We start from the raw sequence: 24,664 nt of genomic DNA on the forward strand, positions 1-24,664 counted from the left end.
CAGCACAGAGAACAATAAATACTGTAATAAATAGAGAAAACCCTGTCACATGGCACTGCTACAGCAGCAGATGATGTAGTTGGGGTCCTGGGGTATCTGCCTTGCTTCGCTCTCCCCAGGCCCGCCAGAAGCACCCGATGGTGGTGATGGGGCAGGCGTTCAGTCCTTGATGTTGGTGTCCTGGCAGCAGGTAAGCATGGCGCATCCAGCTCTGCCCACCCTCCTCCTGGCTCAGCACTGAACGTGGTAGAGGCCAAGAGCTCCCCTTGGAGCTGGGGAGCAGAAGGAGCGGGACAGCCCTGCAGCCAGGGCTGAGGAACAGAGGGACAGTGGCAGGCTGAGGCTCCCCAAGCTTCCAAGGACCAACATGGCCTTGGAGGCTCATTACCAGGGCAGCAAAAGGTCACTTTGCTGCTGGCCTGGCTGTGGACGGTGCCAGGACAGCCTCAGGGCCATCACAGTCTAGAGCAGAGGAGCAGTGAAGCCCTTTCTGTGTCAGGAGCGAGGAAAAGCTGTTCCGTGAGCAGCAAAGCAGCCCCAGAGACTCACTGAAGCCAAAGGGGAGCTGCAGGTGGGCGGAAACCAAGGGTTAAATCAAACCACACCAGTATAATGGGACAGCAGGACGGCCCCAGCAGGCCTGGGCTCAGCACTGGGGGTTGCAGCCCCCCCCAGGTTAGAGGCTGGATCCAGCAGCCAGTCCTCACACAGTCCTGTGGCCCAGCGTGTGCAGACAAAGTGGCATTTCGTGTCCTGCGTGGGGGGTGGGCGAGGCCCCGGCTCAGATAGGTTTGTACAGCAGCGTGGTGACGTACTTCTTCTTGTAGCGGTGTGTGGCACTGAGCACCATCACGCCATCCTGTGAGAGGCAAAGCATCAGCTGCAGTGGGTGGGGAGCTCAGTGCCATAGGGCACCCCCAGGCAGCTGGGAGGAAGAGGCCCCTGCCGCTCTATAGGCCTGGGGGGGGCTGGCCCAGCCACCAAGAACCACCCACCCACCCAAGACAAAGAGCCAAGGAACGGAGCTGGCTTATGACAGGAGAGCACGGGGCTGCCCAGCTCCACCAGGCTGTGAGGAGGCAGCTACAGGGAACTGGGAGCTGTACGGACATCACCACCACCTACACCCCAGCGCATGCCACGTTTAACCAGGCAGCCAAGCAATCCCCAGGTGAGTCCTTGGACCTCTGTGCCACCATCACCACCCCAGGGCCGTCCACATTCTATGAGCTCTGGGAGTCACTCCCCTTCCCCCAGCCCGTGGCCGCTGGGGCCTCCCCTTACCTTGATGGAGAGTGCGTAGAGGTGATTGAGCATGACGTGGTTGGGTTCGGGCAGCAGGGCCGGGTCACACTAGGACAAGAGAAGCGTCAGAGGAGAATAGCAGAACCCTGACCCCCAGCATGAGAAGCAAGGAGCTGCCATCTCAGACAATCTGAGCTGCTGGGTGGCTGTTCAGAACATGAACAGAGCTCGGCTCAGCACAAGGCAGAGTGGTCACTGAGAAAAATCAATGCTCTTCTCAACAAAGAGCAAGGGCCAGGCACCAGCTAAGGGCTGAGCAGGCTTCTTGCAGACAGGAATCCCCTTCTGGCCTCTATGTTGCTCTCTGTATGCAGCTGTGTGCTGGTACCCACCGAGATATTGGTGTCCTTGTTGAGGATGACCTGGAGGAGGTGAGGCGGGAGGATGGGAGGGGATTTGAAGCGTTCCTCAGGCCGGTACACATACATCTCTTGGCCGTAAGGTCCAGGTGGTGAACTTGATAAGTCTAAAGGGAAGAGGCATAAGGTGGCTCGATCACTGATCAGCTCCTAGGATGCTGAGAAGAACCCAGCAGGGTCTTTCAGGCATTGAAGTGTTTCATGAGCCCAGTCTGCGACTGGTACTGAGAAGGCTGGGATCAGCCTGTAGTGGGGCAGCTGTACAGGCTCAGCATATTTAGAAACCACAGCATCTAGGGAATAGAAGGTGACTTGTTCTGTTTCAGAGGGGTCTTCAGACCTCAGTTTCCCCTTAGCCACGTATCATATAGCAACAGATCAGACTTTCCTCAGCAGAACAAGCAGCCAGGCAAGCTGTGGGTGTATCCAAGCACGCCTGTAAGGTGGCACATGCACCGACACAACACAGGCACCCTGTGGAATCCACCCCAGGACCCCTGCACACAACTCTCAGCACTGCTGGGTCCCCCTCCCTGTTCCAAGCAGCACCCAGCCCCAGAGCAGCACCCGTTGCAGCAGGCGCAGGGGCACAGCAAGCAGTACATCTGCACAACTGCCTGACACAGAGGCTCCAAAAGAGGATACAGAAGCTGTTCAGCCTGTGTGAGGGTCCTCAGGAGCTTGTGGTCACTGTAAGATGGACAGATCGCATCTCCCATCCACATCTGACCTGCTCATTTTGGAACAGCCAGCACCCTGAAGGTTCCACCTCCTTGGAGATGAAGCTTGATGGCTTCTTTCTGGGCTTGGGCAAGGGCCTGGAGCTGAGGCTCTATCTGAGACGGGACTTAAAGCATGGAAGGCAGGCTGTGCTCAGAGCACCCTGGACTGAAACATGACTGAACTACCTGCCAGCACCACTCACCAAGCCAGCACTGCCAGCATCTGTGTGGTAACTCAACCCGCTGCTGTAACACGAGTGGAGAGAGCTTTCTGATGCGCTAGCAATAGTACAAATAGCCTCGGTGTGAAAACCAAGAGCAGCTGCTGAAAATAGCCTGGATCCTGCTCTCACCTGGCTTCTACCCCAGATCAGATGACTTACTCACAGTTGAGCAGACAGAAAGGAGAGATGTGTTCCCAGTGTTCACTGGTCTGACATGGCCATCTCAGCCGCAGGCAGGCACCAGCCCTGCTCTGGGACCATGCTAGCACAGAACAGGTTACACCAGCACAGCCTCCTTGGAGACAATGCCTCAGCTAGGAGCTGCTCAGGCCAGGGACAGGACATGCTGCCAAACATTAATCTCTGTGTGTGTGGGCCCACACCCCTGCTAAGGGGAGCTGTTTGTCCCCAGAGCAGTGAGTCTCAGAGTAGGAAGTGGAAAATAGCACATGCAAAGCTGTAATGCCACAAAAACTCACCCCGACCTGAGGTTTCGGAGCTCTCCAGGGAATCCACTTTTAAAGCGTCGAACACCTCAAAGTCAGACTTCTTGACGTGAATCAGATTGTTAATCGTCCCCATCTGGCTGGTGACCACGGGCTGGAAAGAACTAAGGTAAGAGGCTTCCTACGTTCACCCTCAGTTGAAGTGTACTCATGCTTCCCAGCTTCTCCCAGCCTGAGCTGCCTTTCTTACGCCATTACCCCTCTGCCCTTTCTACTTCCCCTCTACTGAGTTTACATCATGTTTTGGGCCCCAAAGAGGTCAAGACTTGCAGTGATAAAGCTTTGAGAGTTACCTCGGATGGGTCGTGGACCCACTGGCCATCCACAAAAAACTTGTACTGGTGCTCTCCTTCTGGGAGGTCCAGGATAGCAACGAAGTCGTTGTGGCTGTGCAGAGAGAACAGATGTACAACACCATTACTGCAGTGATGCTTTGGATGCTGTCCCAGAGAAGAGCACTTTGTCATGCACTGCCTGCCCCCTCGACCCAAACACCCATGTGCTGGGTTAGGATTGCTCATCACTCAAGGCATGGCCAGAGCAGGTGCGAGTGCCCAGAGCCCCAGGATGATTCAGATCCCTCAGGGCCCATAGAATCGTAGACTCATTAGGGTTGGAAAAAAACACTAAGATCATCTGTTCCAATCAGGACACAAGGCAAACAGGAGCTCAGCTTGCAGCCCTGCCCCACACATCGTGTGGGATCACATGATGGCAAGTGCAAGACACACTGGACAGGGCGAGTGAACAACGAATCTAAACCTGTGCTGGTACTGCAGGATGAAAGCATGAAGTGCCTGTGAAGTCTGCAGTCGAGATAATCCCGTGGCAGGTATTTGCTGGGATTATGCCCAGTCCTACATAGTGTTTCCACAGAAAACACAGGTGTACTGCAGAACAACGAGGACACTGCTATGGAAGGAGGACAGGTGAGGGACAACCAAACAACTCCCTCTAGCAGCAACACAAGCAGGCAAGGAGAAGGGCCACCAAGCTTCAGAGAGCTGCAGCACACCTGGGCAGGGCCCTGCTGCCAGGATGGCTGCTGTGTGGCATGTAATTGGGAAAGCAAGGAGGCCCATCCTGTCCTGTCCCATTTCACAGTTTCTCCCTACCACTGCAGCAGCCCCCAGGCAGGATGCTGGCTGCATATTTGTGCTCACACCTCGAGCTCGGGCATGATGAACTGTGAGAAGCCAGGTTGGGCAAAGGGAACAGCAAATGGCACTGAGAAAAACGCTCCCTGCGACTGATGGAGGAGAACACGGGGTGAGCCAAGGGGTATAGCTACCTCTTGATGAGCGGGATCTTGGTGCTCCAGTTGTTGAAGGATCCAGAGATGAAGACCTCTTTGCCTCCATCAGCCCAGCGGATGACAGTGGGCCGAGCCTGCTGGGATGGCTTCACTGACTCCTCCAGGTCAGGCTGCCATGAAACAAACTCCTTGTCCCCTGGAATCTGAGCAGAGAACACCAGAGCCGTTTCATTTCCCTCCACCTCCATTTGCACATTGCAGACAATAGTAACCTCAGGCTGGGCAGGCAGCTCCACCCATCCATCCCAGGAGATGTTTCTCCTGTGTTGCAGCTCAGCTTGTGGTTCCTGCTATGAAAGCTGTACCCCGGCACACTGCCACCCTGCCTGTATTTAGCTTGAATTAAACAGAGGGCTGCTCCCAACCAAAAATCCTCTCCTTGAAAGCAGCCTCAGCCCAGCACAGCCCCCTATGGGACACCACCCAGCACCCGACGTGAGGACAACAAAGGCAGCAGCCAGCCCCCTACCTTGGAGTCGTGGGAGCTGAAAACACTGGGGTCATCTGTGCTGCCCACCATGATCTTGTGTGGGTGCTCCTTTGTGGGATGGGCAGCGCCGGAGCCGTCGGAGCGGTGGGACTTGGAGCCATGGCGCTCACCGGACACTCGCTCGCTGGTGGTGTTTCCCATGACAGCTCAGCAGCCGCTGTGAGAGGGGGAAGAAGGCAGTGTTGCCTATGTCCGTGGGCTCCAGCAGGGAGCAGGGTGCTGCTTCCCGCTGCCTTTTGCCAGCACAGAGTGACAGCAATCCTAAAAAAGGCCCAAAGTTCTTCCCCGATGCCAAGTTTGGGAGCCGAAGGGGAATTTAACAAGCGAGACAGGCTGAACTAATTATAGGCATACCCTTATGAGCCATCGTGATAGTTAAGCCGGTAATTGTTATACCCTAAAACAAAAGTGAGTTAGACCACATCCTACACAAGTAGAAGGGCTGATGAGAGAAATAAAGCCACCCTTGAGTGGCAGATTGTCTCCCGGCACTAACAGAGCCTCTTTCACAACCCCACAGTCAGCCTGCACAGAACACAACGCTACAGCCAGCAGGAAAACAGCCGGAGAGTGAAAGTAGCAGCTGTTAACAGCTCCCAACGAGTGTGGGTGAGCCTGCGGGCAGAGCAGCACGGCTTCACGGCTGGCACAGCAACAGTGCTGCAAGTAGCAGGAGTGGAATCGGCCAGGCTGGAGTGCGGCCAGGGCAAGGAGTAACAACACGGTGTGTGCAGGCTGTGCTGCTGAGCAGGCTGCGCTCATAGCCGACCCCAGGGCTGCGTGTCTGCCCAGCGCCGGGCGATACATGGGCTGAGCCCATCGCTGGGGCAGCCGGCTGTGTTCTGCAGGGAGCCAGCCTTGATTCACTGGGTGCGTTGTGACAGCTGCGGATTTGCTTAGAACATCAAGCTATGTGCGGAGGGCCGGGTGAGGCCGCCAGCCAAAGCCTGGCTTTAAACCATTACGGGGCAATTACTCGAGTATTCCTTAAGCCCTCAGAGGGCAGCGAGCCCACGGCTCACCCCACGGCAACGATGAGATGTGCAGGGCCGCTGCAGCACCGCCCGGCACAGTGCCGGCCATAGCGGTGTCACCGGGCGCGGCGTTACGGTACCAACGGCACCGACACCCGCACCACCGCCCACAGCGTCACCCCCCGCACCGCCGCCCTGACAGCCCCACCCCCTGCCGCCTCCTGTCCGCTCCGGGCCCCCCGCCCCGCCGTGACACCCAGCACCCAACCCGGCCCCACAGCACACGGGGGCAGCGCAGCCCCCCATGGCAGCCCCGCTCGCAGCCCCACCTGCCCGCCGCCGCCGCCGCCGCCCCGCTCTCCGCCTCCGATCAAAATGGCGGCCGCCTCCACCGCCAGCCTCTGCGGGGCGCTCTGTCCCGCCCCCGCGCTGCTCTCTATGGTACCGGGCAGCCATTTTGTTTGAGGGCGGTGTGGCTTCCGGGAGAGCGGCCATCTTTGCTGTGGGAGCGCGGCCTGGTGCGAGTAGTTTGCGTTGTGCAGTGCGGGCGTTAATGAGCGCAGCCCAGAGCCTGAGCCTTCATGGAGAACAAGGACGAGCTTTATTGCCTTTCTCATGAGGAAAACGTGCCCCGTGCCCCTCCCAGCGACACCGAAACCCAAGGCAGAGTTAGGGGATGGCCAAAGCCCTCTTCACTAGGGGCTATGGGGACAGCGAGACGTAGATGAGCGTGGCCACGATGAGTCCGAGGCTGAAGAGGACCTTGAAGCTGTGTGGCACCGAGCTGCAGGGCGGCACAGAGCGGCCGTGCCCGGCCCTGCCCCGCAGCGGGTGCTCCACGCGCTGCTGCTGAGTCAGGATGGCCTCCCGCGCACCCTGCCATGCGCCGGGGCCATGCAGGCGGTACTGGTAGGGCGTGCAGGGCCCCAGCAGCACCTCCAGCGCCAGCCTGGGGTCAGTGAGGAAAAGCAGCGGCACGTTGGGCTTGACGCCCAGCTGGCAGGCGAGCTCGTCCATGTAGGGGATGTAATCCACCTGGATGGTGTGCCGCCGGCTGGCCACGTACCTGTGGGCAGGGACAGGCTCTGTGTGTGCTCATCGAGGAGGTGGTGGCAGGTTGGTGCCCCGCAGGGTTCTTACCGCTTGGCTATTTTCTCCTTGGCTTGTGTGATGTCAGCCAACATGGTGCTGGTTGGGGGCAGCTTGTGCAGACCTACAGAAGGAGAAGCAGAGAGCTGTGCTATCAGCAGTTGTGTCCCTCTGCGCCCAGCGTGGCTGCTGTGCCACAGGAAAAGCCTTTGGGCCACCAAATGGGGCAAGAGAGAGGCATGGGCAAAGAAATAAGAGAGAGAAAATGGTTTGCAGGTGAGGAGATCCATTACCAGCTGTATGTGATGAAATAAAGTGCAACACTTGTTGCAAAATGCAGTGATGTTTTATATCCCTTCATAGAAGGATGATAAAAGGAGGAGCACATGCCAGCAACTGAATAATTTGGCCTTGCCATACCCAGAGAAGTGCATTCCCGGCTCGCCTCGCTTACCCTTAAAGACACGGGTGGCCCAGCGGCTCTGCATCTCCGAGATGGGCATGATGGCTCCCAGAGGCTGGATGTAGCCAATGAAAGCCAGCGTCGGCTTCTCCAGGTCAACTGGGAACATAAACTTGTAGAGGGGGACCTGATTCTCCACCACCTTCACATAGTCCTCAAGGAAGGGGAAGGAGAAGCTGTACCCTGTGGCAAAGACTACAGCATCGATGTTTTCCTTAGTGCCATCCTCAAAGATGGCAGATGTCTCCGTGAACTCCTTGATGTTTGGCTTCACCCGCACCCTGCCCGAAATGACACGGTTGGGCAGGTCGTCGTTGATGGTCAGGTGCTGGTTGAAGACCCTGGTGAGAACAAACAGAGCTCATGCAGGACCGAGTGCAGGCAGGCCCCCATAACTCTGCCACGAACACTCACCGGTGTTTTGGCTTCAGACCATACAGAGCGTGGTCAAAGCGCATGTTGAGTTTCCTCTCCAGCATGAAGTTGCTCACGGAGAGGGGCAGCAGGCTTTGGAGGAGCTGGATGAAGCGATTGATGTAAGAGAAGTCAAAGGGGTACCCACCTTCTGCCACTCGGTGCATCACCCATGTCCCACGCTTGGTGCTGAGGAAGACCTGGTAGAAGTGAGAAGGGACACTTAATGTGAAGTGCAATGCTGGTACAAACTCAGACAGACCTGCATGGTCCAGGAATAAAAACAGGCTGTGAGCAAGGAGCAGGGGCGTGCTGAGCCTGGTTGTCTTGGGACATCACCTGCTTGGCTGTGTGGCTCAGCTCCACCGCGATGTCGATGCCTGAGTTCCCGGTGCCGACCACGATGACCCGCTTCTCCGCAAAGGCCTGTGGGCTCTTGTAGTCCCGGCTGTGCAGGTACCAGCCTTCAAACTTGTCCAGTCCTGCAGGAGAGAGCAGGGCCATGCTGGGTGGGGGTGGCTGTCATTTCCTTGAGCTAGGTGTGGGCTCTGGGAGCAGGCTGAGCCCAGTGGGAACAGCCCAGGGATGGTACCCAGGGAGGTGGTGGCATCTCCAACCTGGGAGATGGTCGGTGCCACCCTCAGCACCCTGCTTGGCTTTGGGGTTTTTGACGTGAGGGGAGCAACCACAGGCGGGGGTCAAGGCTCAGCCAGAGGGGATAGAGCTGTGAAGAGTCTTGGGGAAGAGGAAAGCATCCCTGGGGCAGGGGCACATGGCAGCGTACCAGGGAAGGCGTGCAGCGGGAGGTGTGCGTCGCTGTGGTGCCCGGTGCACACCAACACGGCGTCGAAGATGGCTGACTGCTGCTTGCCCTCGCTCTCGGTCTCCACCTCCCAGCGGCCCGTGGTGGCAAAGTCAGGGCTCTTGGACACGCGACGCACACTGGTCTGGGTGAGGGGAGCAGATGTCAGTGTCCCTGTGGTTGGTCCTGTCCCCGTGCTGCCCCCGGCCCCCAGTGCTCACCCTGAAGCGGATGTGGCGGAGCAGGTCAAAGCGCTGGGCGTACATGCGGAAGTACTCCATGATCTTGGAGTGGTGCATGTAGTTGGGGAAGTCGTCGGGGATGGGGAAGTCGCTGAAGCACATCATCTCCTTGGAAGTGTTGATGATGACGGAGTGGTAGATGCTGGCGCGGCCCTCCTCGGGCTTCTCCTGCAGGTATGGGGCATGGCTCAGTGCTGGCCAGGGGAATGTATGGCAGCCCCAAACCCACCTATGTTATGACTATCCTATCAGTCCCACAGGACTGAGACAGCCCAGATCCTGGTATCTGCCCCAGCAGCTCAGCCTCTGGCTCTCATGCATTGGCTCTGCTCTACCATTGGGCAAAACCAGTGTCATGTTAGCCAAGCAGCCCCAAACCCCATGCCAACCCCTGCATTTCCCAGGTTGTCATGCTCATGGCAAAGGCTGGGCAGGGCAGCGGAGCATGCCAGGTTGGCTCTTCTGGGGAAGAAGAGACTGGCATCACTTGACGAGTGCAGAAACAAGCTCTGGGGCTTTCCCTTGGCAAGGAGAACAAAGGCAGCGGCCTGTGCCTGTGTGTGGGAGGTAGGAGAGGTAAAGGATGAGGAGCAGCCAGGACTTTGAGAGAAAGAAGGGGCTGGGAAGGATAGGAAAGTAATGCCAGCAGCAGTGGGGCAGCTGGAGGGGGGGGAGCAGGTGGGACCAGTGGGAAGGATAGGTGGGAGCAGGACAGGCTGGGAAGGGAAGGATAGGAAACATTCACCCTGAGGCAGGAAAACAAGCCCTGGGCTGAAAGCTGGCCCCAGCAGTGGTTCCTTAGGCAGGACCAATCCTGCACTACCAGCATCCCATTCTGCACCAAGGGGAAGTCCCAGCGGTGCTTCATTAGCTGACAGTAAGCGATCCTGTCTGCGCTGCTGCCTAGGGCAACTCGGTACAGCATGGTGCTTACCTCGAACCGCCACAGCCCCCCGATGTCCCCGCTCCTCTCAAAGCAGGTGGGGGTCAGCCCTTCGTCCAGGCAGCATTTCAGAGCGCACAAGCCGGAGGCACCAGCACCGATGATGGCTACTCTCTGGGCAGCCATGTCTGGCAGTAGTGACAGCGGTGGTGGCAGGGGAGGCTGTGCCGTTGGGCACACAGAAGGTCAGTGAGTCTGATGGGTGGCACAGGAGGGATGTGTTTGTTGCCGCTCAGCCGTGCTGGATGTCCCCGTGTTTCTTGGTGTGGATGGCTGAGGTCAACTGGGCCATCACGAGATGTTTCATCTAGACATGATCTACAAGTTCCTGCACTGCCATGCCACACCTCCCGCCCGCCCTCTGCAAAGGGCTCATTATTTTCTGTAAGCAAGTAATGATGCTGAAGCCTGCCCCAGGAACTTCCTGGGTGTGGGGGCTGAGATATGGCCATGCTCCAAATTTTAGCAAGTCATTATGTGCAAAACAAGACAGAAGGCATGCTCCAGGCAGGAGTGCCAGCCTTGGTGCATGGCAGCCTGGAACAGCCGGCACCACTCCAGGTCCCCAGCGCATGTCCCCATTTGCTGTCCTTTGGGGGGCTGCGTGTGGGTTACAAGGATGGCGCTGATCTGTACTGGTGTGATCCCCAGGATCTGTTCCAGCTGTGTGTGCCTCAGGCAAGACTGCTTTGCTGTGGATGTATGCATGTGTGTGCATTCATGTAGACCCCAGCCCATGTGTATTATCAGCGCACAGGGGAACGTGAGTAACAGGACGGGCACCTGGTTCTGTTGAAAACACTTTAATCTGGTTAGGAACTCTGCTATACCTTTGCAATGTAGAAACCATGTGAGTGTAATCAGTGGAGGCACGTTGGAATTACAGGTGACAGAATGGCCTCTGCTCGGCCAGCAGCAATACTTGAGCAGGGTGGGGCTTTCCCCCACACATGGGAAGGGTTTTTCCTTCATCCCAGGGTCGCTGCAGGGTGTTTTTTGGGTCTGCCCCACCTGGGAGGATCTGGTGCATCGCACTCCTTGTGTGGGGCCGTGCCAACAAGCAGAGAGTTCCCTTGATGTGAGGGACGTGAGTGCCATGGGGTTGTGTAGCCTCTCTAGCATTACCAACCCCACCAAGCAGAGTGCAGCAGCCTACAGGTAGGTAAAGATGACAGCGAAGACTGCCAGGGCCCCAGCCAGCTTGAAGAGGAGCGGCATGGTGGAGGTGTGCTTCTCCACATGCCGTGTCTGCAGGGGCTGAACAATGCGCTGCTGCTGAGTCAGGATGGCCTCCCGGGCACCCTGCCATGCACCGGGGCCATGCAGGCGGTACTGGTAGGGTGTGCAGGGCCCCAGCAGCACCTCCAGCGCCAGCTTGGGGTCAGTGAGGAAAAGCAGCGGCAGGTTGGGCTTGACGCCCAGCTGGCAGGCGAGCTCATCCATGTAGGGGATGTAATCCACCTGGATGGTGTGCCGCCGGCTGGCCACGTACCTGTGGGCAGGGACAGCGGGCTGGACCCTGCTTTCTGGTGGGACCTGGCCATGAGAGCCCATCAGCAGCCCTCACAGGCTGCTGCCTCATCCCAATTGGGTCCTGATGGGACCTTACCGCTTGGCCATCTCCTCTCTCTTGTGCTTGATGTCAGCCTCCATGTCATGCCTGGGCGGCAGTTTGTTCAGCCCTTGGGGGGAAGAGTCCTGTGTGAGGGGGCTGCAGTACCAAAGGCACAGGAGGCAGATGGCTGGACACCATCTGTCCCAGTTCTAGAGCTGCAGTCTCAGGGGACAGTTTGTCTCACTTACCCTTAAAGACACGGGTTGCCCAACGACACTGCATCTCTGAGATAGGCATGATGGCTCCCAGAGGCTGGATGTAGCCAATGAAAGCCAGCGACGGCTTCTCCAAGTCAACAGGGAACACATATTTGTAGAGAGACACCTGGTTCTCCACCACCTTCACATAGCCCTCAAGGAAGGGGAAGGAGAAGCTGTACCCTGTGGCAAAGACTACAGCATCGATGTCTTCCTTAGTGCCATCCTCAAAGATGGCAGATGTCTCCGTGAACTGCTTGATGTTTGGCTTCACCCGCACCCTGCCCGAAATGATGCGGTTGGGCAGGTCGTCATTGACAGTTGGGTGCTGGTCGAGGACCCTGAAGGACAGAAGGAGCCATCAGGACACTGAGATGTCTCTGCAGCATCCTGCTCTGAGGATGCTCAGCCCCAGAAATGGACATTGTCAGAAAGATGCGTTTGCTGGCACCTGTGGTTTGGCTTCAGGCCGTAGTTTGCGTGGTCGAATCTCATGTTCAGCTGCTTCTCTGCGTAGTCGCTCGCCATGGAGGGGGTCATCAGATGCTGCAAGAATGTCTTCATGCGAGTGGTGAAGATGGTGTCAATGGGGTAGCCCTGCTGTCCTACGCGGTTCATGATCCACGCACCTCGGCGGGTGCTGAGGAAGACCTGGGTGAGGACAAAAGTTGTTTCCTTGTTGTTGTGATGGTCACTGGGACACCAGGGACAGCCCAGAGGAGATACCTTGGCATAGAACTGTCCTTAGGATGCCCTACCTCTGGTGACCCCCCTCCCACTGCTGCTCACCTGCTTGGCTGTCTGGCTGATCTCCACAGCCAGGTCTGACCCTGAATTCCCAATCCCAATGACAGCGACCCTCTTGTCCATGAACTCCCGGGGTTCCTTGTAGTCACGGCTGTGGAGGTAGCGGCCCTTGAACTTCTCAATGCCTGTGGGGAGGAAGGAGGAAAGCTGGGCTGCAGGGCCACCTCCAAAGAATGAAGCAAGATCTCTGAGGAGCCCACCATGGCTCTGCCAGACCCATCAGGGGCTGAACAGCAAAAATGTGTGGGACTGGGAAGAAAAGCAGGAAGGAGAATGGGGGACAGCAACATCAGAGCTTCCTGGGCTCTCTTGCAAGGCAAGGACACACGGCAGCGTACCAGGGAAGGCGTGCAGCGGGAGGTGTGCGTCAGTGTGGTGCCCGGTGCACACCAACACGGCGTCGAAGATGGCTGACTGCTGCTTGCCCTCGCTCTCGGTCTCCACCTCCCAACGGCCCGTGGTGGCAAAGTCAGGGCGCTTGGACACGCGACGCACACTGGTCTGTTTGAGGGGAGCAGATGTCAGTGTCCCTGTGGTTGGTCCTGTCCCCGTGCTGCCCCCGGCCCCCAGTGCTCACCCTGAAGCGGATGTGGCGGAGCAGGTCAAAGCGCTGGGCGTACATGCGGAAGTACTCCATGATCTTGGAGTGGTGCATGTAGTTGGGGAAGTCGTCGGGGATGGGGAAGTCGCTGAAGCACATCATCTCCTTGGAAGTGTTGATGATGACGGAGCGGTAGATGCTGGCGCGGCCCTCCTCGGGCTTCTCCTGCAGGTATGAGGCACAGCTGAGCATCCCGATGGCCTGTCCCATAGCAGGTCACTGCCTTGCAATAGGGCCGGGGGAGTTCTGCTGTCCCTGGGACCCTCTGGGTTGGGGGCCATATGTGTGTTCAGCCCTTGCTCGACGATCCCACCACGGTCACTTTGATCCCCCTGGCGATAGTTACAACACACAGCCTGCAGCCGGCACGGCTTACCTCAAACCTCCATAGCCCCCCGATGTCCCCGCTTCTCTCGAAGCAGACAGGTTCCAGCCCTTCATCCAGGCAGGCTTTGATGGCGCACAGCCCGCTGCTGCCCCCACCGATGATGGCCACCCTCCTCGCCATGCCGCCCTCCGACGCTTTGCCGCGATCAGCGCAGCCTGGCTTTATGGCGTATGGCAGCGAGCAGCCTCCCCCCGCCGGTCACTCCTCCCCCGGGGCCGTGGAGCAGGAAGCCAGCACACAGCTCGCTATGGCGCTTCGCTGTTCCGTCAGCGGCTTGCGCCAGGAGCGGAGCCAGCGCTCAGCCACGGAGCCCTGCGAAGGGACACCCTGAGAGGGAACGACGCTGGGGTGTCTGGGGCTGCAGAATCAATCACTCTCTTGGACTTTTGCCTCCTCTGGGATCAGCCCAGCCCCGATTACACTAAGACGCGCTTGTTTCCAGCCGTGCTGCGAAACAGCTGCACAGCTTGCCATTATTGCACTGCCCCTTGGCAGTGTGAAGAGGGGCCAAAAGTCCCCAAGCCCTGGACTCTGGCCCCGACTTGCTCAGTCCGTGACCGATGCCACAGATCCTGCTGCACTTGTTGCATCCTACATGGCTGCCGTGGGGCATGTTGCTGTTACCCCTGCGCAATGGAAAGGCTTCTGGAAGGGGAAAAAAAGAGCTGTAAGGCTCTGTATAGTGGTTTTAGAAGCAGGCTGCTAATGGGAGCTGCTTCCCTGCCTCTTGGAGAGGGAACAGGTGGACCAAACCCTCGGCCACCCCATCCCTTCCTCGCTGTACTGGCAGCCAGATGCCTGTGACCTTGTTGGTTGAGATCTGGTCTCCAGGCAGTGTTTGAATCACATGAAAAAGGGAAGAGACACGGTTCTTAGAAGGCAGAGCTCTTTATAAACATGAGAATGGATTTCGGAGAGACCCTCCCCCCCAGGTGGGTATTATGGAGGAGACTGCAGAAAGTGCACTCACAACAGCAATATGATCAGTGTATTTATAGCACACAGATATGCGGGCAATTGCAGAGAAACCTTTGCAAAGCCCCAGCTACCACATACACCATAGGCTAATACAGCAGGTGCCCAGCAAGGGCATGCTGATTCACAGTATCAGCAGTGAGCTGCCGGATGGATGTGCTGACCTCTTCCCAGGCTCTGCAGGGACCGGTCTGTCACTGGAGTAGTCAGTGCAGCTACTTGGCCAGCACACGTTCTGCCTGACAGCCCATCAGCAGGGCAAGACAGCACCCAGTGTCTAACTGCAAGCCTGGGAGCCTGCAGCACCGCTAGTGTTAAGTGTTGGCTGGACATAGATGAGTCGCAGCACCCCCTCTCCATGTGTGCTTAGAGAACAGGGTATATGCCTCCTCCCTTGGGAGGGGTGCAGCCATCAATGGCTCCAGAGTGCAAAGAGGGCAGGTGCATTCAGTGGGGAGAGCCAGCAGTACTCCACCACGCTGTACAGCACGTAGCCCAGGAACAAACCAAACAGCACGTCCGTCACATTGTGCCTGCCCAGCATCACCCTTGAAATGCCAACGATGAGAACCCAGAGCACCACGAGGACCCGCAGTGGGACGGCGAGCACCAGGTGGTGCAGAACAAAGCGGCAGACCAGGGCAGCTCTGGTGGCGTGGCCCGATGGGAAGGAATACTTGTCCACTGAGACGGTGACGAACATGTCCATCTTGTTGTGTGTAGGCCGCGGCCGTTTGACGATCCCTTTCACCACTGCCACCAGCACGAGATCCAGCACCAGCGCTAGGAGACAGTAACAGCAAGTGAGCAAAATTGGACCCATGAGAGACGAGAAACAATGCAAAGCCATTATCTATGAAAATGCTTAGCTACCAAAGCTGCTAAGAGAAGGTGGAATGTCCCATGGCTGCACTGCCCAGGCAAGGAGAACACAGCACTCATCCAGGGCCTGGACTTGTGCGTGAGCACATCTGTCAGCAGATGGGCTTTTCTTCCTGTGTGAAATCCAATCTGTGACTCAGGGCTCAAATCCTTCCCTAATTTGAAGGCACCCAACAGGTTAATAGTCCCTGCCAGCCCATGCTGAGTCAGCATCACTTTGCACAAAGTGCACTGACCTAGGTAAATGATCAACCTGCTTCAGGTACTCAGCTGTGGCTCAGTGCAAGGAGGGTCCAGTAACTCCTCAGCAGTCTGAGGGCTCACAGCTCACCTGGCTTCTCCCTGCTGCTGGGGGCACCAGTGTGTAAAAGGTAACCAGGCTTTGGCTTTTAAGAGCTAAGAAAAAGATGGCTTAGTACCAGCTTTCTCTCAGAGTGATGCAGGCTGTTGTGGTAGGAGTCAGAAGTGCCTGTGAGGAGTCAACCGCTGTCTGGCAAGGGCAGCTGGCGGTGTTTTCCCTCTCCCATCGAGCCAGCTTTCAGTGCTGGCAGCTGCGGCTGCTTCTTTCTAGGAAGCCTTGTCAGAGATTGATATCTGCTTGTTGTAACCCTTGTTGCTGGGCACAAAGTCCTTTGGCTACTTCAGTTCATTCTCTTTGGTTAATCATTTAAGAACGAATGTTTGTTCGACTTGTTTTACGAGAGGTTTTTTTGCTGTTGTTTGTTTGTTTTTTCTTAAACAACTGAGCTCATTTCAATCCTTTCTTTTTATTGCTCTGGATGTCAGGGCTCCTTCTCCACAGGGTGACCCTGGTGCCAGGGCAGCGCTGCTCTGAGCACAGCAGTGGTTGGAGGCCACTGAGATGTGAGCACACTCTGCTAAGTGAACTAGATGCGCCAAAGCTTACATTCCCCACCCAACATTTTGATACAAACTATCTGCATGAGATACCTTGGTGCCTCACAGGGTAAGGTCTGGGGTTCAGGACAGCTCTGTTGTTTTGGAGCTGCTACAGTTTCTAGGCAAGCAAAAAATGTCCAATCTGCATCTACCCAGCGGGATGCCAGGGGAAAAACATTATAGCAGCATAATTACAGGGCGTGCTTTGAACCTGATTTCCACACTGGCCGATACAGATCAGTACAAGCAGGTACTGCCTGCAGCGAGCCTGCGGGCACCGCTGTGTGCTTGAGCAACTGCTGAGATGCCGCAGCTCTTGGCAGCCACAACAGCTGTCGGGAGCCGGGAGGGCCGAGCTCCCTCCGGTTCTGTCCGTTGTCCCCTTCCCTCGGACCCGTCCTCCCGCCCGGGCAGCCCCTTCCCGGCCTCACCGAAGAGCAGGTTGAGCAGCACCTCCCTGGCGGCCGAGCTGTCGCTCTGGCACAGCCCGTACAAGGTGCCCAGCAGCCAGGGGATGCCGTGCCCCGACACCTCCACCACCTTCAGCAGCGGCCGGGCGCTGCCCCACGCCGAGGCCTCCCCGGCGCACACTCCCAGGCGCTTGGAGGCCCACAGGTCGACGGCGAGCAGCGAGCTGAGCGCGATGCCCACGAAGGACGGGTTGAGCCGCATGCAGTCCTCGTCGGGCAGCGCCGGGGGCGCGGGGCCGGCCGACTCGCGGCGGCGGGACGGGCTGTCCGGGGCCGCGGGGCCGCGCTGGCTCAGCAGGGACGCGAACTCGGGCCGGGCGCTGCGGCGCTCGCGGCTGCTGCGGGGGCTGGGCATGGCGGCGGGCCCGGACAGCACGAGGCGGCCCGGCCGTGCCGGTACCCGCGGCGCCGGGCCCCGCTCGGGAGCTGCGAGCCGCCCGCTGCCGGGCCGACACACTTCCGCTTCCGCCGCCCCGTCCCGGTTGCTAGGTGAGCCCTGACGCCGGGACGAGGCGCGGGGCCGCAGCGCCCCCTGCCGGCCGGAGGACCCGCCCCGCCCCCAGCCGGCAGACGGTGGCCGGCGAGGGCCGCAAGAGGAGCGGCGGCGCGTTCGCCCTGCCGGCGCCGGTGCGGGCGCCGGTGCGCGGGCGGCGATGGTGGGGCGGGCGGCGAGGGGACGCCGGGCCGCCCCCGGGCCCCCGGATCGCGGCGGAGGGTGAGCGCGGCGGAGGCGGCGGGGCGGCGGCCATGGGCTGCCTGCAGAGCGTGGCCTGCAAGGCGCGGGTGCGGCGGGAGCACATCGTGGTGTCCGACGTGTCGGCCACCATCGAGCCCGCGGCCACCGCCATCGAGGAGAGCTCGCCCGTGGTGCTGCGCTACCGCACGCCGTACTTCAGAGCCTCGGCACGCGTCCTCATGCCGCCCATCGCCCGGCGCCACACATGGGTGGTGGGCTGGATCCAGGCCTGCAACCACATGGAGTTCTACAACACCTACAGCGACCTCGGCGTGTGAGCAGCGGGCGGACCGGCACCGCGAGCGGAGGGGGGTGTCCCGGGGCGGCTACGGGAGGGAATGGCGGCCCCGAGCCGGGTGTGCGGGGATGGACGGGATGGGGCGGCCGTGCGAACGGCTCGAGGTGCCCACGATCCATGAAGGGACGGAGCCCTCGGTGCAGCTACACGGTGGGATGGGGGCTGTGGTACCGTTACGTGAGGGGATGGAGGTGTTAGTGCGGTTACAGGAGCGGATGGATGGAGGGCACTGTAGGGCACTGTGTGGTTCGTTGAGAAGCCCTGGGGCGGTTACGTGAGGAGCTGCAGGAGTTGGGACACCTGTGTAAAGAAATGTAGGTCCTGTACGGTTACATGAAGGGATGGATGCCCCAGCGCAGGTGCTGGAGCCCATGGCACAATAGAGGCCCCGGTGTGGTTGTGTGAGGAGATGGATACCCCAATATCATTATGTGAAGAGATGGGGCCCTGGCATGGTTTTGGGGTGAGACGAGGGCCCTGGGATGGATCTGTGATGGGCTGAAGGCACTGCTGCAGTTCTGTGAGGTGACAGAGGCCCCGCTATGGTTACTGCACCCGTCAACCTGATTTTTCTTGATTTCTTCTGGGAGCAGCAGGATCCTATTTCTCTGAGGGCAGAACGAGGGGAATCTAGGTGGCACTGCATGCAGTGCTGGTTGTTAAGCTCTGAGAGCCCTCCTGCTGCTGCCGGGGCTTTATCCATCTCTGTGTTCCTGCATCCTCAGAAATGAGGAACGGTGGAGCTGCTCTGGCTGGAAATGAGGACGTCCAGCCTCAGGAGCTGTGGGCTCTGGATATCTCTTCCACGCAGCCTGTGCTGTCCCTTCAGCCCCTGGTGTGAGCTGTGCACTGTGTAGGAGTGCAGGCACAGGAGCTGCTCCCCTCCATCACCTTCCAGCTCTGGGAACGCACCCTTTCTCCCCTCAGCCCCATTCTGGAAGACACTGTGCTGTCACTACTGGAGTCAGCCTGCTTGCGTTTCCAAGGCAAGGAGCAGATGGAGGCTGCCCTGGCAATCCTCAGCATGGAAGTAGGTGGCATCTCGCGTAGCTCTGGGCTGCCCTGGCTTCCTGACAGGGAGAGATGGTGCTGCCTGCCCTCGCCTGCAGGGCTGTCTGTGCTGACACAGTGCTGGGCTGGAGCAGCTCTCCCAGACCCGATCCTGCTGGGGAGCAGGAGCAGCCAGCAGCAGCCTCGTGTTTGCCTCAAGCTGCTGAGCCTGCCTGCCCTGTCCTGGCTGCCCTTCCTGAAAGCAGAACCTTGCTTGGGATTTCTTGTGGGTGCCAGAGGCTGCGGTGTTGTGTCGGGATCAGCTTCCTCCGGCTTCCTGCCCTTCCTCAAGGGCAGAGGGACCTGGAAGCCACAGATGAGCTGCCTTCTGCATTGCCCCAAGCCAGCCGCTGCCACAGAGCAGGGCTGAGGAGTTGGTGTGAGGCTGGGCTCAGGCAGGGGATGCTGGGGATGGCCCCATCCTTCTTGCTTGCACAGCAGGCAGGGTTGTTGCATGCAACTCTGGGGTGCCTAGGAGGGTCAGAGGGAGTGCACATCATCACATCTTGGGGAGGAAGGAAGCCAGATGTCTCCTGCTGTTTGTTGGCAGCTTCAGAGCCCAGATCTGCGTGCATCTGAGCTCAGCAGGAGGCTTCAACCGGTGCAACGTGCCTGAGGAGTTTTAAGGTGTCTGTTTTGTTCTCCTTTCTTTGATATCCAGCAGTGATACAGCCAGTTTTTCTCAGATACTCACATACTGTGAACCCAGTGTGCCTCAAGACAGAGAACCCAGCACTGTCTGCACTTGTGAGGGGCACTGGTTTTTAAAGTGGAAGTGTGGATTCAGCATCCAAAGAGAATCTGCTTTTTTTTCCCCTGTTCTTAGGATTTCAGGAAAGATCCATGTGAGCTGGGTGGCCACGGTTCCCACTCGCTGCTCATCATTACCATGTGGTGATCTTCTCCATCGCTGCATCCGCCTGGTGTTGCTAACGTGGTTTGCAGCCAAGATTTTGGCTGGAATTCCCCCCCCCACCCACAACTCCAACATTATAGCAGGGATTTCGTCACACCAGCAGCAGGCATGATTGTGGTATTTAATTACTGCACCTGTGTCTTAGCAAATGCCTATATTTAGGGGTGTAAAAAAATTGCAGGCTGAGCTGTAGGCTGGTGGGAGCTGCTTCAGGCTCGGTGTAGGTTGTGGCCATGCTGCAGCTGACGTGCAGGGAAGGCTGTTATTTTTTTCTCTCTGTTAATGAGATTAAGGAGAGAGTGACCTGAGAGTAGCTCAGAAATGAGTATGGACCCACTTGGTTAGATTGCAGGTTAATTAGAATGCTGTTGTGCTGGCAGAGCAGAGGCATCTGCTGGCCTTGACTGACTCAGCGAAGGAGCTAAAGCTGAATTTGTTCTTGAATGAGGTCATCGTGGGCTTCCTGGAGGTGGGAAGGTGTTTCCCAAGCTCTGCTCTTGACAGAGTCAGGTACTGGTGAACAGCTTTGGCTGGTATGAAGCTGCTGGTGGCTCTGTGAGGAATGGCTTTTTCAGTGGGGTTTCAGATACAATTCTTGCCCTTTTGTCTGTACCCTGTTCTAAAGCAAGCGTTTTACCCTGTGCTTGCCAGCACACAGCAGCTTGCTATGTTCCTTCCATTGCAGGCACTGCTCAGGCACTGCTGTTGCCGTTTCCCCAGTAACGTGCCCTTTCTGTCTCTATTCACCAGGTCAAGCTGGGAGCTGCCCGACTTGCGAGAAGGGAGAGTAAAAGCCATCAGTGATTCTGATGGAGTGAGCTACCCCTGGTATGGAAACACCACAGAAACTGTGACCCTGGTCGGGCCCACGAACAAGATCTCCAGGTTCTCGGTGAGCATGAATGACAATTTCTACCCCAGCGTGACATGGGCTGTCCCTGTGAGCAACAGTAATGTGCCGTTGCTGACCAGGATTAAAAGGGACCAGAGCTTTACCACGTGGCTGGTGGCTATGAACACCACTACCAAGGAAAAGATCATCTTGCAGACTATAAAGTGGCGGATGCGAGTGGACATTGAGGTTGATCCCATGCAGCTCCTAGGGCAGCGTGCTCGACTGGTGGGAAGGACTCAGCAGGAGCAGCCCCGGATCTTGAGCAGGATGGAGCCCATCCCACCAAATGCACTAGTGAAACCCAATGCCAACGATGCCCAAGTCCTCATGTGGAGACCTAAGCGAGGCCAGCCTATAGTTGTTATACCTCCCAAGTAGCACGGCACCGGGGCACGCGCTGGTGTGTGCACGTGGGGACCTTGGTGCTGTTGGTGTGGTGCAAATGAGTGGGATTCCTGAGCCAAAGCAGACCTCTTGGGTTCGCCTGCCTTTGTAGCTGCGGCTGGAAATTCCTCAGCTGGAAAGTGAGCATGAGCTTGGCCCAGCTGTTGTCAAGCTGGTGGATTTCCCAGGAAGTGGATTTAAGTGCTTCTAGGGCTTGTGGCTGGAAAAAAGTCTGTCTTATCTAACCATCTCCTGCCTCCTTGCAAGGAAGTGTGAGGAACAGGAGCATGAGCAAACCGTGCCTGTGGCAAATGCTGCTTTCCACCCCATTAGCTGTAGTAAAGGAGCCCATGCCTGCCAGACAGGGGGGGTTGTGCAGTCACCCTTCCCCTCCACGTCTCTACCTATGCATTTCGGATCGATAATCAGCACGTTGCCATGCTGTCTGGGACTTGGAAGAGCCTGGGAGCAGAACCCAGCGCCAGCAGTCGTCTCTACTTGAGTGGGCCTTTCTGCAGCTGGCTGGAAGCGGGACATTATGCATGCGTCTCGGTGTGTTTAGAGTGGTTGTGAATGTAGGAGATGACAATAGTTCATTCCTGTCTAGGAGTGAGACCTGAGGGCAGGTTAGGTATCCTTTAGTTTTATAGTGCACTAAATCTTTGCGGTTCCCTTCCCTCCCCATCCCCGCCAGCCATTTCTTTTGCTGGAGCAAGAATTATTCTCAACCAGAAGAGAAATCACAAGTGATGCCTTTTCACACAGGCGAAGGCGAGCAGGCAGCTACTGACGGTGTTTGCGTGGTACCCAGAAAAGCTTGGAGGTACTCCAGGATTTGGATGCTTCCACTGCAGACATGAGCGCATAGCAAGAGGTTGTGTGCTTGTTCTTTTCTACCCATTTTCTACCCAAATGCCTGCTGGTGTGGGAAGTTTGATCCTCAGCCACCCATGGAGCAGTACAGCGTGTGTGCGTGTGCAGGATGCTCGTGCTGTTGCAGGTGTGTGGCAGGTTGCCTTTTTCTCTGCCCCGTGCCCTTTCCTCACTGCCTGGATTGCTGGCAGCTTTCTGGTCTGTGGGGAGGTGCTGCTGCTGTGGGCTGCGATGTACAATTCCCTACTTCTTGTAGCAGGGGAGCAACATTTCCCTTCTTTCAGCTGAGCCCTGGTTGTTGCACCTTCCTGGATATGGCAGAGGCAGAAGCCACAGTGGCTCTGTCCCCACCCAGCGGCAGCTTCAGGTGCCCTGTGTTACTGCAGGTTCCTGGGTAGATGAATATGGCTTTTGCTACTTTCCCTGCTCTGTTTCCTGCTGCTGTACCTCCAGCTTGTACCCTTGCCTTTGTGCCATGAAGGTTTTTGCTGCTGTGGGGATGTGAGGTATTCCTGCTCGGAGCTTCTTGCATCCCCCCCTGCTGCTGGGAGAGCCTGGGAAGTGTTTCGCTGGCTACTCTTGTGCAAAGCCTTTCTTGCAGCATCAGGAGCACTTGATCCTGGGTGTCAGACAGCCCAGCTCAGGGCTTCTTTGCTTCCCCCAGGATGCAAAACCTGCTCCCCCTGCTGCAGAGGAGCCTTTCTGCTCAGTGTGCGCACACCTCGGGGCAGAGCCTTCCCACAGCATCGCTCTGAAGTACGCACAAATCCCTGCAAAGCTTCAGGTGCAGCTCGTGCTTTTCCAGGTTGAGACGCACACCCCTGGCATCCGGGAGCTGCTCCCCATGAGCAAAGGGACTCCTGGGTGTCTTAGACCAAAAAACACCTGTGAAATCCCCATGCTATTTATTACTCTCAGTTTGGCAGTCTGGGAAGCTTTGGGTTAGCTGAGGGCTGGGTGAGTCCTTGCCATGAGAAAAGCCTGGAGGGAGAGCAGGCTTTGAGCTCTGGTCTGCTTTGTTTTCCTGCGAGGAAATGGTGAGCACTGAACACCTTGTTTTTGTGAGGTTCAGCCAGTGTTTTTGTACGGACACGTGATCAAAGGCAGTTTTTAGCCATTGCTGATGTTTTGTTTATGGAAAGCGTGTGTGGAAAAGCTGTTAGAAACTTTTGATACAATTTTTGCATCAACGTTTGGGGGTGGAGGAAGAGGGGGGGGACATACCTTTCAGTGTGAAATAAGATGTGTATTGTTGACCTGCTAAGATAGAAACGATCCCAAAAGCTCCTAGAGGGCGGTTGAGCCTGAGGAAATGGTGCAGCAAAGGGCTGTGTGGCACTGAAGTGCAGAGAGGGAGAGGCTGCATCTCCTCGGGGTGTAGGGAGCGGTCAGCCCCCCTATGGATCTTCTTGCATGTTTAAGGCTGGGGTTGCTTGCAGCTTGGCTGCCCTCATTTCCAAGGGCCCCAACTGGGAGTCCCAGTGCTGGCTGTGGGATGAGCACTTGGCCTCGTGAGCTCGGCTGTAAAACCACCCCATGGGATGCCAGCCCCTCCAGCACTTCATCCCCATCCCCGCTTGTAGCCGGCACCTCATTATCTCAGGGAGGGACAGACAGGCTGCGCTTCCCCCTCGCCCCGAGGTGCCCCTTCTGTTCCGTCCTGTGGTGGTTTCATGGCCGTGCCCACACGTTGCCTGGGCACAGCACTATGGGAAGCACCCGTTGATCTCTCTGGGTTCAGAGCGTGGCTGTGGGTGCTGGGAAACGCCTGCAGGGCAGGCGGGTGAAGCCGGAGTGGGTGCCACAAGTGCCACCCCTGTCCTCGGCACCCATACGGACGCGGCTGCTTGCTCGCGTTGCTCGGCTCACTTATTTATTTCTTATTTATTTCTTATTTATTTATTTAAGGTGTATTTAAGTTATTTATTTGTATTTATTGACAGCTGGAACTCGGGGGGAGGGGGGTCATTTCTGCTGCGCAGCAGGGGTGGCTGGGTCTCCCCTGTGCATTTTGGGAGCGCCAATGTTGGGGGGGGGGGATGCCCATGGGCAGCTGCTCACATCCTGTCCCCTTTTGGGAGGGATGGAGAACTGAGGAAGAGGAATCACATCAATGCAGGGAGGACATCCCTTCCTGCAGGACCTCAAAGCCCCTCATCCCCCCCAGGCGCTGCGCTCCCTCCCATACCCGTCTGTATTTATTGGCCCGGCCTCCCAGTGTTTTTCTGTTTGGCTCACGCTGTATTTGATGTTGCCAATTTCTGGAGATGGTGATAAGAGCAAGGAGGACATGTGGGTGTCACTACGGAGAACAGAGAAAATCAGGTATTCTGCTGTTGTGTGGGGAAAATCGGAAGGAAGAGAAGATGAAAGCTGGTTTTGCAGAGTGCCTTAAACAACAAATGACTTTACGGAGTAGGGGGCTTGGACTTCTGTCTTTGGATGTAATTGCAAACTCCAACACATGTTGCGTTTCACTTCTCTGGGATTAAAAGAACATTCAATCTGTACTGGAAACAAATTGTTGTCTGCTCAAGTCTGGCTTTGTTAGGAAAGCAGGCCGGGATGTTTGTGAGGGGTGGAGGGGTGCAAGAGCAATTGCAACGTTTGGAAAGAACACCAATAGTCACCAATAGTTCCTGACAGCAATTATGGCTTAATGAAAAGAGTTTTCAGCCTGAAAGACAGCCACGTCTGGGGAGGGATGTCCTCTGGGTTGGGCCTGGCCTGCGTTGGGTGCTGGGAAGAGCTGAGGGCTTGGAGCGGTGTTGGGAGATATCTGTGCTGCATCCCTGCAGGATGCTGGAGGGGGTCTCACTGCATTGCACG

General features: G+C 57.3%; 5 protein-coding genes across 9 annotated transcripts; 1 reads left to right on the forward strand and 4 right to left on the reverse strand.

The window, feature by feature from the left end:
- Positions 1-7: 7 nt before the first annotated feature.
- PRKAB2 (protein kinase AMP-activated non-catalytic subunit beta 2) lies at positions 8-6,306 on the reverse strand. Of its 5 annotated transcripts, none has more exons than XM_015869379.2 (8): positions 6,225-6,306; positions 4,901-5,078; positions 4,408-4,574; positions 3,410-3,503; positions 3,096-3,210; positions 1,638-1,771; positions 1,285-1,353; positions 8-859 (listed from the first exon to the last, which is right to left on the reverse strand). In XM_015869379.2, exons 2-8 carry the CDS (start codon positions 5,060-5,062, stop codon positions 782-784), a joined length of 819 nt encoding a protein of 272 aa, XP_015724865.1. In that variant the 5' UTR covers positions 5,063-5,078; positions 6,225-6,306; the 3' UTR covers positions 8-781. The 5 variants fall into 5 exon arrangements, with proteins under 5 accessions (XP_015724865.1, XP_015724863.1, XP_015724868.1 ...); XM_015869377.2 differs by having other exon boundaries at positions 3,090-3,210; positions 6,225-6,299; XM_015869382.2 differs by lacking the exon at positions 6,225-6,306 and adding an exon at positions 5,276-5,717.
- A 33-nt stretch (positions 6,307-6,339) lies between these two features.
- LOC107317115 (dimethylaniline monooxygenase [N-oxide-forming] 5-like) lies at positions 6,340-10,530 on the reverse strand. The gene is made up of 8 exons (XM_015869387.2): positions 9,840-10,530; positions 8,885-9,073; positions 8,646-8,808; positions 8,201-8,343; positions 7,862-8,061; positions 7,439-7,788; positions 7,036-7,108; positions 6,340-6,961 (listed from the first exon to the last, which is right to left on the reverse strand). Exons 1-8 carry the CDS (start codon positions 9,972-9,974, stop codon positions 6,598-6,600), a joined length of 1,617 nt encoding a protein of 538 aa, XP_015724873.1. The 5' UTR covers positions 9,975-10,530; the 3' UTR covers positions 6,340-6,597.
- Positions 10,531-10,635: 105 nt separating this feature from the next.
- On the reverse strand, positions 10,636-13,576 carry LOC107317106 (dimethylaniline monooxygenase [N-oxide-forming] 5-like). The gene is made up of 8 exons (XM_015869373.1): positions 13,445-13,576; positions 13,045-13,233; positions 12,806-12,968; positions 12,450-12,592; positions 12,112-12,311; positions 11,652-12,001; positions 11,458-11,530; positions 10,636-11,340 (listed from the first exon to the last, which is right to left on the reverse strand). Exons 1-8 carry the CDS (start codon positions 13,574-13,576, stop codon positions 11,001-11,003), a joined length of 1,590 nt encoding a protein of 529 aa, XP_015724859.1. The 3' UTR covers positions 10,636-11,000.
- A 749-nt stretch (positions 13,577-14,325) lies between these two features.
- On the reverse strand, positions 14,326-17,148 carry PLPP6 (phospholipid phosphatase 6). The gene is made up of 2 exons (XM_015869384.2): positions 16,645-17,148; positions 14,326-15,214 (listed from the first exon to the last, which is right to left on the reverse strand). The coding sequence occupies exons 1-2, from the start codon at positions 17,036-17,038 to the stop codon at positions 14,844-14,846; spliced, it is 765 nt and encodes a 254-aa protein (XP_015724870.1). The 5' UTR covers positions 17,039-17,148; the 3' UTR covers positions 14,326-14,843.
- A 231-nt stretch (positions 17,149-17,379) lies between these two features.
- On the forward strand, positions 17,380-24,356 carry FAM78B (family with sequence similarity 78 member B). The gene is made up of 2 exons (XM_015869383.2): positions 17,380-17,693; positions 20,434-24,356. The coding sequence occupies exons 1-2, from the start codon at positions 17,431-17,433 to the stop codon at positions 20,954-20,956; spliced, it is 786 nt and encodes a 261-aa protein (XP_015724869.1). The 5' UTR covers positions 17,380-17,430; the 3' UTR covers positions 20,957-24,356.
- Positions 24,357-24,664: the final 308 nt, after the last annotated feature.

This window comes from Coturnix japonica, chromosome 8 (genome assembly GCF_001577835.2).
Source record: "Coturnix japonica isolate 7356 chromosome 8, Coturnix japonica 2.1, whole genome shotgun sequence".
Lineage (NCBI taxonomy): Eukaryota > Metazoa > Chordata > Aves > Galliformes > Phasianidae > Coturnix > Coturnix japonica.

What these genes read in the sequence shown, in the direction of transcription:
- PRKAB2 (XM_015869377.2), bottom strand. Translation starts at nt 5,062, where the DNA reads ATGGGAAACACCACCAGCGAGCGAGTGTCCGGTGAGCGCCATGGCTCC. An exon ending in TCAGCTCCCACGACTCCAAG is followed by an intron (nt 4,575 to 4,900) that starts GTAGGGGGCTGG and finishes TTCTCTGCTCAG; the next exon opens with ATTCCAGGGGACAAGGAGTT. An exon ending in GGGTCCACGACCCATCCGAG is followed by an intron (nt 3,211 to 3,409) that starts GTAACTCTCAAA and finishes AGTTCTTTCCAG; the next exon opens with CCCGTGGTCACCAGCCAGAT.
- LOC107317115 (XM_015869387.2), bottom strand. Translation starts at nt 9,974, where the DNA reads ATGGCTGCCCAGAGAGTAGCCATCATCGGTGCTGGTGCCTCCGGCTTG. An exon ending in TCCGCCACATCCGCTTCAGG is followed by an intron (nt 8,809 to 8,884) that starts GTGAGCACTGGG and finishes CCCCTCACCCAG; the next exon opens with ACCAGTGTGCGTCGCGTGTC. An exon ending in CCCGCTGCACGCCTTCCCTG is followed by an intron (nt 8,344 to 8,645) that starts GTACGCTGCCAT and finishes TCTCTCCTGCAG; the next exon opens with GACTGGACAAGTTTGAAGGC.
- LOC107317106 (XM_015869373.1), bottom strand. Translation starts at nt 13,576, where the DNA reads ATGGCGAGGAGGGTGGCCATCATCGGTGGGGGCAGCAGCGGGCTGTGC. An exon ending in CCCGCTGCACGCCTTCCCTG is followed by an intron (nt 12,593 to 12,805) that starts GTACGCTGCCGT and finishes TCCTCCCCACAG; the next exon opens with GCATTGAGAAGTTCAAGGGC. An exon ending in GGCAACCCGTGTCTTTAAGG is followed by an intron (nt 11,531 to 11,651) that starts GTAAGTGAGACA and finishes CTTCCCCCCAAG; the next exon opens with GGCTGAACAAACTGCCGCCC.
- PLPP6 (XM_015869384.2), bottom strand. Translation starts at nt 17,038, where the DNA reads ATGCCCAGCCCCCGCAGCAGCCGCGAGCGCCGCAGCGCCCGGCCCGAG. An exon ending in GCTGCTCAACCTGCTCTTCG is followed by an intron (nt 15,215 to 16,644) that starts GTGAGGCCGGGA and finishes ACTGTCTCCTAG; the next exon opens with CGCTGGTGCTGGATCTCGTG.
- FAM78B (XM_015869383.2), top strand. Translation starts at nt 17,431, where the DNA reads ATGGGCTGCCTGCAGAGCGTGGCCTGCAAGGCGCGGGTGCGGCGGGAG. An exon ending in ACCTACAGCGACCTCGGCGT is followed by an intron (nt 17,694 to 20,433) that starts GTGAGCAGCGGG and finishes TCTATTCACCAG; the next exon opens with GTCAAGCTGGGAGCTGCCCG.